Source organism: Nanorana parkeri, unplaced genomic scaffold (assembly GCF_000935625.1).
Source record: "Nanorana parkeri isolate BGI_ZX_2015 unplaced genomic scaffold, ASM93562v1 scaffold1393, whole genome shotgun sequence".
NCBI classification, from domain to species: domain Eukaryota; kingdom Metazoa; phylum Chordata; class Amphibia; order Anura; family Dicroglossidae; genus Nanorana; species Nanorana parkeri.
Genome location: NW_017307661.1, coordinates 136,963 through 149,776, shown reverse-complemented (window position 1 = coordinate 149,776; position 12,814 = coordinate 136,963). Strand labels below are relative to the sequence as shown.

General features: G+C 43.2%; 1 protein-coding gene across 1 annotated transcript in view; it reads left to right on the top strand.

The window, feature by feature from the left end:
• Positions 1 to 12,814, top strand: part of LOC108798064 (epidermal growth factor receptor kinase substrate 8-like protein 1) — a 305,359-nt gene that overhangs the window by 286,574 nt on the left and 5,971 nt on the right. Inside the window, exons 22-23 of the mRNA XM_018569773.1 lie at positions 3,262 to 3,442; positions 4,503 to 4,634. Of these exons, the coding sequence (XP_018425275.1) occupies positions 3,262 to 3,442; positions 4,503 to 4,634 (313 nt within the window). The remainder of the gene's footprint in view (positions 1 to 3,261; positions 3,443 to 4,502; positions 4,635 to 12,814) is intronic.

The window sequence follows — 12,814 nt, the reverse complement described above, 5'->3', positions numbered from 1 at the left end:
GGATGAACGGATGATCCGGCACTCTCGGCGCAGAGATGGGGGGCCCGCTGGCCGCTGGGTACCGATCCGGCGCTGGGACTGTGCTGGGCCCCCTAGAGGCCCGAGGCCCTGGTGCGTCCGCACCGGCGGTAGTTCTGCCACTGGTTGGATGAAAGTTACAACAGGTGCTTTAAAATTGGGCCTTTAGTGTTGGCGGTCCCTTCACACCGTAACCCTTCAGTTATTCTTAACGAGCGCAGGATTGGAACCTGCTCTAAAAATCCAAATTATATTGACCTGTAACACACCTGTCTCCCTGTTGGCCTTTCAGACATGATGCAGGGCTTATTATAAAATTTTATTAGAGAATGTGGGATGGGAAATTGGTGTTTGGGTGCAATACTTTAACAAATGTGGTGCTTGGTGCACTATAAACTGTTGTACAATGGCTTTTTATAGAAAAAAAAATGTTTAAAAAAATGTGAACTGCGACACGGAAGGGGGAGCAGCATTGAGGCAGCAAAAAAACCTGCTGCTGACAAAAAAGTACAAATAATCAAAGAAAAAAAAATGGGAACACCGGTGACGCCACAGACGCACACATAAAAAAAAAGACAGTGAATATACAACATAGAAAATAATACTATATACAGTACAGAGTACTGCACACTGAGTGGCCAGATTATTATGACCACCCCATCAGTACTTCGTTGGGCCACGAGATGACTCCACGAGATGACTTTGTTGGGCCGCCTCGTGACTCCACGAGATGTTGGAAGGTGATGCGAGGAATCTGACACTGCACTGTTGCCCTTCTGTTGTCTTTTACCAGTCTTGCCACGTCCGTTCTGCCCTTTTGCCCTAACATTGACTAGTCACTGCCGGCCACAATTCGCACTTTCAGACCCAGATTTTCGTCTGACAGCCCAGTCTTTAAGCACTTTAACAACAGCTGCTCTTGAACGTTTAACGAATTCTGCTGTTTTGCTGATACTCGCTCCATGGCTCCGAGCGCCAACAATCATCCCACGTTCAAAGGCTGTTAAATCGCGTTGTTTACCCATATCTTCAGAAAAAAATCACTTCTACTGTCATGGTAAACAACCTGCTTCCCTATTTATAATGGTCTGACCATCTAGCAACTTCAGCGCGAAATTATAGCTAATTTTCCTACAAACGTCAGGTGGTCATAATAATCTGACCACTCAGTGTATATAGCGTTAAATGCTGTATAAAGCACTGACACTTCACTACACTGACACCAGTTAGCTTTCACTTCACTGCACTACACTGCACTGCACTACACTACCCTACACTACATTAACAGAAACACTCTGTATTTAACTCCAGCAACACACTACGTAAGGCTGCCGTGTAAGCAGCCTTATATAGTGTGAGGCTGGGACTTAGCTGTGAGCCATGATTGGGCAAAGTCTTCATTACTTTGCCCAATCATGGCTCATACAGAGCTCTGTGCCCTGATCGGGCAAAGTCTTGCACCTGACCTGTGGTCAGGTGCATTGCTTTACCCCATCAGGGCTCTCCAATGCGCACAGTGCCTTGCGGGGAGCTCGGCAGGCAAACAGTCCGCTGAGCACCCTGATGGACAGACGAACTGCCGATGTTCGAGTCGATCGTGACATCAAGCCCATGCCTACTTGTGGATGCCATGCTGCATAGAGCCAGCGGCCTTTCGTGTACATGTGTTTTTAGAGCTGGTGTTGTCCCAGACTGGGGTCTTCCTCAATAACAGTTTGTGCAGCAAAAACCCATGGAAGAAAACAGGATTTTTGTAGTATTATTATTATTATACAGGATTTATCTAGCGCCAACAGTTTGCGCAGCGCTTTACAATATAAGGAAGACATTACAGTTACAATACAATTAAAGACAAGATGGTAAGGAGGGCTTACAATCTAAAAATTATTACCTGTAAAATCTATTTCTTGGAGTACATCATCGGACACAGGACTCTCCCCTTTGGTTTCTGTGATTCACTTTTATACTGCTTGTTACAATACTAAGGCAGGCTAGGAGTGGGAAGGCTTATACAGGGTTGACTTAGTAGCTTTGATTTGCCATTAACCAGGAACCTAAAGGTTGCAGAATTATATCTCCCTGTGCTCTTTGATGTATTTTTGTCTTATAGGTTAGAAAAAAAACCCTGTTATTTGCATTAACCCTGCAGGTGGGAGTGACTACTTTACCTTAAAGCTGAACTTCAGCCTTTCCCTTAGTCTTGCACAATTGTGCTTACTCACAGTGTACATTATGTGCTACAGCGAATCAGATAGGTCCCACCTCTTCCTTGAGAAAGTCCAACATCATCCTAGCTCTTTCCTTCCCAGCTTGACTGTCCTTGGCTCCCCTTTTATTAATTGGATTACATTTTTCTATTATGGAGTCTCAGCATTACATGTGGGCGTTACCTAGGGCATTCTGCCCACACCCACTCTTTCACATGAATAGTTTGTTTTTGAATATGATATTTCAGGGCCCTGTGTCTAAGGGTGACAGTCATGAACACTAAAGGTATGGTATTGGAAAGAGCTTGGTATTCATTGGCACCATCATTGAAAAATTATGCAACAGGTTTGCTTTAAGTGTATGTCTGTTGGTTGACTAAGTATTCGTAGAAAAGCTAAATTACAGATTGCATATAAATTTATCATCTTTTTTTTTAATCATTCTGTATTTTAGACCTGACAAGATCTGACTAATCAGTCATCAGTCGCATTTCCAGAAAAGATAGAATTTATACATCAAGTGGCCTTATGTAATTAATGCCTCTTGATGTATCACGTGGTGTATATCTTATGTGAGGACATGTTCTTCCACCCTCTTCAGGTTGTCCCCTCAGCGCTAGCTCTGGTTTTTAGGTATCTCCTTGTATTGTAAGAAGTTATAGTGTCCCAACGAGACACCCTTGCATGTGCTTTCCCAGCATGCATACCCTCATATATATTGCAGTAAATTTCAATCCAATGCTCATGCTCATCTACCCTCACTGGGTGCTCATTGTGCGCCCTCTCTTATGCGAAAGGTCATGGAAATCAGCAAGGTGCGATGTGGAGCGGGGGGGGGGGGCAGAGAAGTGATAAACAGTAAGTCTTTGGCACACACTTTTATTAAATAAGCTACTGGGGAATGTTCTTCTGATTGAGGAGCATCCCAAAAAGTAAAAAGTTGTAGCCTTTAGAACTACTTTAAAGATGTGTATGTGTTCTAAAATGTGTGAACATATAATCTGTTGTTCTATTAATAATGCCTTTGTTTTCTCAGAAAAATTTGACAAAATAAATAGTATGAATGAAGAGCTCTTGCTGAGATTGGCAAATGGCCGGCAAGCACCAAATAAGACTCTGAGCATACAGCGAATGTTGGATACATCCATTCCATTGAATGAAGAGTCCAGGCCCTCAGAGGTCACCGCATGGCTGCAGGCAAAGGGATTTAACACGCTGTAAGTGTCATAATTTCCCATGTGCCTGTAAATTAAACATCAAGGCTCAAAATGTGGGTAATAATAAAATGAACAATCCTGAAAGTAGTAGTTGAATCAGCTTTTTCTGTTATACTGGATAATACGTTTTAAGAAAGTCTGTTTTAGTGCCACAGACTTGGGGTACCCAGTTAGTTTGCAGCTGGGGGCTTATTTATATTCCTTCCGCATGCTGTTGGCATACTGTTAGAAGTGATTTGTTCAGTTGTAAAGGGGGGCAAGCGACCTCACCTTTACTCCTACCCAAATCACTACTCACAGAAAGCCAAATATCAGCTCGGCAGGGTTTTCATGCATCACATATGGACAGTTTTGGCTTGACAGGTTTGATATCCATTTACTTGATGCGTCCTCAACTTTTTACCCAAAAAAAATAGTAATAAATTGTGCTTGTGTGCATTATAAATAACTTTTTTTTCCTGGGTTTCCTCTTTCAGAAAATATGTAATTTTATTTTTTGGGCTAGGGTGGGGTAAGTAATCTTCAGGCCTAATTTGTGCTTTTTTTTTTTTTTTTAAATCAGATCGTGTTTATTAAACATTTTTGCACAAACAGATCCCAAAATATTTGTGCTTTTTAATGTGTGCAGAAAAGGAAAAATAAACTCTAGTGGCTGTGGCTACTGATGATAATATTTGTGCTTGTGTTTAGAATGTTTCTGCAAACACCTGTTGTCATGAAATGTAATTACACAAAAAAAAACCACAGCGGAGACTCTCCTAGTCTACAATGGACAATAACATAACATAAAAAATACAATGCACTGAGCTGCACTGCATATGCTAATAATACTAAGTTTCCAGTTCTGTGGTATCACCTACAAATAACAATTAAAAAAAGTAGTTAAACGTTGACTTTTTACCCTTTAAAAATATATGTTGGTTATTTTAGTTTATTGAAGTAAGCTCAATTTGGCTTTGATAGAGAAAACAATTTATGTTAACCCTGAAAATGACTTGCACAAACACTGACGAAGTTTAATTACTTACCAATAATACATAATTTCATTCTTTTGTTGCAGGACTGTAAAATCATTGGGAGTGTTAAATGGAGCTCAGCTGTTTTCCCTACGGAAAGATGAATTTAAAGCTGTGAGCCCAGAGGAAGGTGCCAGGGTATACAGCCAGGTCATGGTACAGAAAGCTCTTTCTGAGTATTGCAGTTTGCAATGATACCTTTCTTATTGGACAAAACAAAATATATAAAAGACAAGCTTTCGAGAGTTGACCTCTCTTCTTCAGGTGAGAAGCAATTTGTATACATGTACATGGACTAATACGGCTTACCCGTTTACATTACACTTCTATATACACAATGTATATGTATAAATATATCAAACAAATATATCAAACATCTTAGTCTCCGCACTAGTGGGATCTCAGAGATCTTCAAGCAGTGGCAGCCTCTCCACACTCCAAGTGGCAGCTCTTCAAAAGGTCAGAGAATCCCTCAGTACATGTAAAAAGATAAAAACAGAGCGAGCGACCCCCCTTTCATGTGTAGACCATTTATTAAGATTAAAAAATAGCATAAGTAAATCAATTGCACGTGGGTTAATAGTAGCCCGTAAGAGCGTCACACTCGTTTTCGTTGGCACTTTTTCCCCACTGGAAGATTTTCAAAAGCAGCCGACGGTCACATCCCTGTTGGCACCGGCCTCTGTGTGCTTATGCTGACGCGTTTCTGGTGCACGCCCCCTTCTTCAGAGCCATTTTCTTTGAAACTGTTTGTTGGAACAATGCAAAATTTGACACATATGTCCATGGCCCCCTCCTCTACCATGGAGTATTAAAGCAATTCAATGCTAAAATAAATATGGCCACCACAAGCCAATCACTTTTAACATTGCAGAAAATTGCATAAACGTGCATTTATATCACTCTTGAAGTATGTTAAACATATCATAACTGAATCATAACTGAAAATCTTAACTGCCAAATACAATATGGGTTCCAAATGTCACCAAGGGGCCACTTTGAATTTGAAAAAAATAAATAAATTCATGAAATCATGTCCAGTTATTGAGGTCTATAGAGAGATCCTGTGTTTTACAAGTCATTTTACCACATAGTTTGGCAGCCATATTGGATTGCGCAATATACAATGCAAAATTTGGCACACATCACCACAGCCACCTCCCCTACTAAAGGTTGGTCATAGGAAGTAAATAGCAACATCATTATGGCCGACACAAGCCAATCACATTTAACATTGCACAAATGTGCATTTATATCAGTACTGAGCCATCTTAAAATTTGATGCACTCAGCAACATACGTGTAAATTTAATATAGATGTGAAAGGTTGTCGGCCCGGTTTGAATTTGGAAAAATATTACAATTCATGAAAATGTACGCTGTTGTACAGGTCTATTGTGAATACATAACTTTGCTATGTATCTCTCTAACTACAATATCTTCTCATGTGCTATAACCAGGCTCTAATGCTTGGCCACCTTTATTGCTGCTTGCAGCTATAATTACTCTGTACTTTTGCCCGATGATCCCGACCGTAACATATTTCCTAAGGTGACATTGCCCATTCACTCTATGCAATATCTGGAGCTGTGTGAAGTTGGCACCCCATGTTTGTAAAACCTGAATAAAAATGTACTATTCGTTTGTGCTGCGTTTGTGCCGCAGTTTGTGCTGGTTTGGATTTTAGGATATTGGACATTCAATTTAATCCAATCGTGCCCACTTTGCATCCCATGTTATTGAATTTTAAAAACAAATAAACCGTTCTTTTTTGCTGCGTTTGTGCTGCAAAAATGAATGTTTTTGCCGCTTTGGGTTCAGAGCTATTGTGCATTATAGTTGCTGAAACCCCGACCACTTTGCACCCCATGTTATTAAATTTGAAAAATACATATGTCATTCATTTGTGCTGCATTTGTGCTGATTTGTGCCACAAAAAAGAACGTTTGTGCTGCTTTGCTTTAGAAGATATTGTGCATTATAGTTGCTAAAACCCCGCCTACTTTGCACCCCATGTTATTCAATTTTAAGAATAAACATACCATTTGTTTGTGCTGCGTTTTGCTGATTTGTGCCGCAAAAACGAACGGTTGTGCTGCTTTGGTTTAGGAGATACTGTACATTATATGTTATCAAACAACACTGACTTTATGAAATCTTACATACAACTAGATTAATTTGTTCCCTGTTTGTGCCAATTTGGTGGATATTGTGCATGATGTTTTAGTTAATATGTATAGTTTTGCCTACTGAGATATTACAAATATTTTTGGCCAGGTGTCCTCAGTCTGCACCCAGTAATTAATTGTAAATGAAAATACACTATTGTGCTGGATAGAGACAATTTTTGGGCGTTTTAGGGGAAATAGAGTAAACCAATAGTTAACATTACATCAGAAAGTTTCATGTGAGGGGGTTAACATTGCAACATTGCGAGCAGTAGATACATGCAAAAAGTTTTTAAAAAACGCCTTAAAAGCGGTTTAAACTTACCGGTGAGAACTGCACAATGCCGGGGTGAGACTGCAAAGCCCTGGTGAGACCGCACTCACCCACTCACAGCCATGGTGAGATCCCACAGCCATGGTGAGACCTGCCCACAACCTTGGTGAGACCTGCACCCACCCGTGCAGAGCCATGGCGACACCTGCACGTAGCCCTAGTGAGACCACACAGCCATGCTGACACCCACACACAGCCCTGGTGAGACTGCACAGCCTTGGTGAGACTGCACCCGCACGCAGCCCTAGTGAGACCGCACAGCCATAGTGAGACCCATGCAAATCCATGCTGACACCCGCACGCAGCCCTAGTGAGACTGCACAGCCCTGGTGAGACAGCACCTACCCGCACACAGTCCTGGTGAGACCACACAGCCATGGTGAAACCCTGCACATAGCCCTGGTGAGACTGCACAGCCATGGTGAGACCCTGCACACAGCCCTGGTGAGACCACACAGCCATGGTGATACCCGCACACAGCCCTGGTGAGACCACACCTCCATGGTGAGACCCTGCAGACAGCCCCGGTGAGACCACACAGCCCTGGGGATACTGCACCCACCTGCATGCCGCCCTAGTGAGACTGCACAGCCATGGTGAGAACCACACACAGCCATGATGAGACCTGCTTGCAGCCCTGGTGAGACCGCACAGCCCTGGTGAGACCACACCTGCCCACACACAGCAATGGTGAGACACACACGCCACCCTGGTGAGACCTGCACGCAACCCTAGTGAAACCTACACTCAGCCCTAGCGAGACCCGCATGCAGCCCTGGCGAGACCACACAGCCCTGGTAAGACCCTGCAAATCCCTGGCCAGACCCCGCTCCTGAGACACCAAATAGGCCTGGTGAGCAACACAGCTTGTGTAGTTTCATATTATTCTGCATTGCTGTATAATGTATTGCTGGGATTTGTAGCCCTCTTTCGCTGGTGGTAGTCTGCATTGCTGTATAATGTATTGCTGAGATTTGTAGTCTTCTATAGCTAGTGATTTTTTGCATTGTTGTATAATGTATTGCTGAGATTTGTTGTCCCTCTACAGCCTGGCATCAATAACAGAACTACAAGGGGTACAGTATTTGCAGCTGGAACTGGCACTCCACCAATGTCCTAAAATCATTAGTCTGTATTGTTTTAGAAAAACTGCCACATGCAAAAAGGTATCGGTATTGGCGAATACATGAGGAAAAGTATTAGTACTCGGTCTGGAAAAAATAGTATTGGTGCATCCCTATTGGTTTACTATATTTTCCCTAAAACACCCACAAATTGTCTCTATCCAGCACAAAAGTGTATTTTAATTTAGAGGTAATTACTGGGTGCAGACTGAGGACACTCGGCCAAAGATATTTGTAATCTCTCAGTAGGCAAAACTTCACATTGGAACAAAAACATCATGTACAATATCCACCAAATAACAAAAACAGGGAACAAATGAATCTAGGATGGAAATAATGTAAAATCTGCGCTTATGGAAGGGGTGAAATATGAAAGCTGCTGCGCTTTGATTTATAGAGACTGTGAAAAAATGAGTGTGCAGCGCTATACTAAGTGAAATGTAATCCCTCTTTCGGGATATATAAAAGTGAAAAAAATATTTTAAATAAATATCACACAATATTAAATAATCTTACAAACCATTATGTACAGTGAATATCCAAAAATTTAGGTTAAAATGATGTGTTCACACTGTGGTGATAAAAATAACTGTAGTCCTTGGGTGAGGGTACAGATAACAACCAATTTTAAAACAATTCCTAATAGTGCTTCATTTCTCAAAAGAAAATTATTGAAAAAATATTTAGTGGAAAAATGATTAACGTTCTGTGCAAAAAAGTTTTCAAGTGGATCCAATAAAACTCTAACAGAATAGAATAAATTCTCCCACACCGACGTGTATATGTGTCTCCAAAGTGTCCCCCTTCGGGGTGCGCACTCACCCCACAGATGAAATGGTATAGCGGAGATGATGAATCAGAGGGTCCACATCCCGGATGTTACTTTCAGCAATGTTGCGTCCAATGCGATTTATATAATTAAAAAGGAAATCTCCTCATGGTGCAGTATACATAAACGTTTATTAATAAAAACATAAGTGACTCACAGTTTAAAACGAAAAATCCGGCCGGTAAAATACAAGCGTCTCAGTCCTCTGCTACTTCCTGGTATGACGTGGTATCAATTTGGATAGGCCCGCCCCGACGCGTTTCGTCACACTTGACGTCCTCAGGGGTTTGCAGGTCTATCCATTGATGAATCTAGTTGTATGTAATATTTAATAATGTGGTGTAAGTGCTCTGACCCTAATGGCAGATACCTATCTGTCAAGGGCTCCATTGAAGGGATCAGGGTCACATTTGCCGTGGTTTATGTTCCAAATTCCCAGCAATTTACTTTCTTTGACATGGTCCTCCCCAAACTACTCACCTTCACAGACGGTATGCTTATACTGGGAGGCGACTTCAATTTCAGCCCTGACCCCACCTTAGACGTATCCACAAGTAAATCGTCCCACTCTTTTGCCGACCTGAAGCATTTTCAACGGGTGTTACAAAATCTCGCTCTCATAGACAGCTGGCGCGCACTTCATGCCTCCGACAGAGACTACAGCTTCTACTTTACTGTCCATGGCACGTTCTCGCGCATAGATCTACTGTTCATTGACCAATACCACTTAGATAACGTCCTTAGCGCAAACGTTGGCTCTATCACGCTCTCTGACCATGCAGCCATAACTCTGTCAGTTTCCCTACTGGGTCTACGTCCGCCAGAGTGGACATGGCGCCTGAATGAGTCGCTCTTGGATGACACCGCGATTAACGGCGCTGTCGAAACAGCGATCACTGACTACTTTGACCTCAACCGTAATGGAGAAGTAGGAGAAGCCACTCTCTGGGAGGGTCATAAAGCAGTCACCCGGGGTGTACTCATCTCGCACGGAGCCCGCCTTAAGAGAGACAGACAGAGGGAATTGACTGATCTCCTGGAGGCGTTAAGAGTGGCAGAACTGTCCCATATGCGCTCCGGCCTCTCCAAAGACAAAGACGCGTTAAACACACTACGATCTGACCTAACCTCCCTCCTTGACAAACGACTAACACAACGCCTGCGCTACGTTTCCTTCCGCTTTTACGAACACGGTAATAAATGCGTTAGACTTCTGGCTATTGCACTGAGTAAACGTAGAGCAATGACACACGTTCACAGAATACGCACAAGGATGGGGGAAGAGGTCCTTAGTACCTCCAAAATAGCCGAAGCTTTCCACTCATATTATGCGGACCTCTACGACTTGTCCTCCACGAATCCACCCCTGACAGACAGCCAACTCCGCACCCGTATTTGTGAATACCTGACCAAAGCCGGGGGCCCCACTATATCCTCAGGGATGGCGGAGATGTTGGACAGGCCAATTACCTCGTTAGAACTGGAAGAGGTGATTAAATCCCTACCACGGATTTAATCTAGTGAGGCTGGTGAGGGTGAATTGCGCCCTGTCAACCCCGTTCCCTGTTTGTAACGGGACCAGATAAGGGTGCCCATTATCACCCTTACTTTTTGCGCTTACCCTTGAACCCCTTCTCCGAATGATCCGCTCTAACCCGAATATCCACGGGGTCAATGTGGGAAACACGGAGCATAAACTTGCGGCATACGCCGATGACATCCTCCTGTTCGTAACACAACCTCTTATATCCCTGCCTAACATTCTTAGGGAAATCGACAATTACGGCACCCTTTCCAATTTTAAAAATGAATTTTTCTAAATCTGAAATCCTCCCGGTCACCATCCCTGCCCCCCAAGTACTCAGCCTCCAGAAGGCCTTTCCCTTTGTCTGGGCAACTACTAGTATCAAATACTTAGGCATCCACTTACCTCGCACACCAGACCAACTATACCCCCTGAACTATCCCCCACTCCTTAAACAGGTAGAGACAGACCTCAAATCCTGGGACAGGGTAGCGTTCTCTTGGATTGGACGGGTGAACATATTGAAGATGTCAGTCCTGCCTAGATTGCTATTTCTCTTCCAGATGCTCCCCATAGCGGTCCCCCACCTGTTTTTCCAACGTCTCCGAAGTCTTTTTTTGGACTTTGTGTGGCGGAAGAAGAGACCCAGAATCGCATTTACCATTCTAAGGAGAGCAAAACTGTCTGGTGGGCTGAGCCTCCCGGACTTGCACCTTTACTATAAAGCCGCTGTACTTCAGAGGATCCTGGACTGGCACTTTCAGGTGGGGGACAAGCTGTGGGTGGCTCTGGAGAAGTGTATGGCAGGACGAAACCTGGCTCATGCACCATGGCTACAGCCGGAATTCCGAGAGCTACCTCTCTGTCACCCCACAATTACCTATCTATGTTTTTTTATTGTTTAACATTGAGAAAACTAAAAAATAAAGAATATTTAAAAACAATTATGTGGTGTAAAGTCAGTGTTGTTTGATAACATATAATGTGCAGTATCTCCTAAACCAAAGCGTCACAAATGTTCTTTTTTGTGGCACAAATCAGCAAAACGCAGCACAAACAAATGGTATATATTTCTTTCAACATGGGATGCAAAGTGGGCGGGGTTTCAGCAACTATAATGTGCAATATCTCCAAAACTTTCATTGTATGGCACAAATCAGCACAAACAAATGGTGTATTTGTTTTTAAAATTCGATAACATAGGGATGAAAAGGGGGTGGGGCTTGGATTAAATTAAATGTCCATTATCTTTAAAAAACTGAACCGACACAAACGTTCATTTTTGCAGCACAAATCAGCACAAACTAATGGTATATTTTTATTCAGGTTTTACAGACAAACATGGGGTGCCAACTTCACACAGCTAATATCTGGAAGAGCAGCATTGTCACTGAGAAGTTCAGAACACCTCCCCCGGGAGATTGTAATTGATGAGAGTACATGAAATTATCAGCTCAGAGTATCCCTTATGCTGTTTTTGAAGTGAATAAGAGTGAAGGGATGCTTTTGTTTAGCAACATGAACTGGTGTTCTGTTTTTTATTTGTCATGCATGGTAACTTTACTCTTCCCCCTATGTTAAATAAGATAATACCACAGTGGTCCTAATTATTGCCATGGTTATGTCATTGACTGCAAGGCTTTTAACAAATAGTTGTAGAGTTAACATAACCTGACACATTGCCTTCAAACACTGTGTGGTCTTGAGCAGCTTGTTATATTCACTATCATATGTTGCAAAGGCCTCAGTCGTTGAGATGGCACTAGATTAAAATGTATTTTATCTTGTGCAAAGTAGAGAAATAACACATGAATCTTATTATCCTCAGAGCAGGGGCGTAACTAGAAATCACAGGGCCCCTGTGATTTCTAGTTATGCCCCTTGCAGAGCCCACCTGAGATCCCACACGGCCCACCTGAGCAGGGCAGCCATCAGAAATTTTGGGGCCCCTTACACAGCTTTAGGCCTGGCCCCCACCCCCGCACCTCTACCCCCCACCGCTTGCAGGGGCGTAACTAGAAATCACAGGGCCCCATAGCAAAATTTTGTATGGGGCCCTGTGATTTCTAGTTATGCCCCTTGCAGAGCCCACCTGAGATCCCACACGGCCCACCTGAGCAGGGCAGCCATCAGAAATTTTGGGGCCCCTTACACAGCTTTAGGCCTGGCCCCCACCCCCGCACCTCTGCCCCCCACCGCTGCCACACTGAGCCAGTCACATCAGTCTCGGCACCGAGGAGCTTACACTCTAATGTCCCCCCACAGTCACACCCTATTATTATAATACATTTATATATGCGTAGCGCACCGGGCTCTGGGCTTAGTAGCGCGCCGGGCTCTGGGCTTAGTAGCGCGCCGGGCTCTGGGCTTAGTAGCG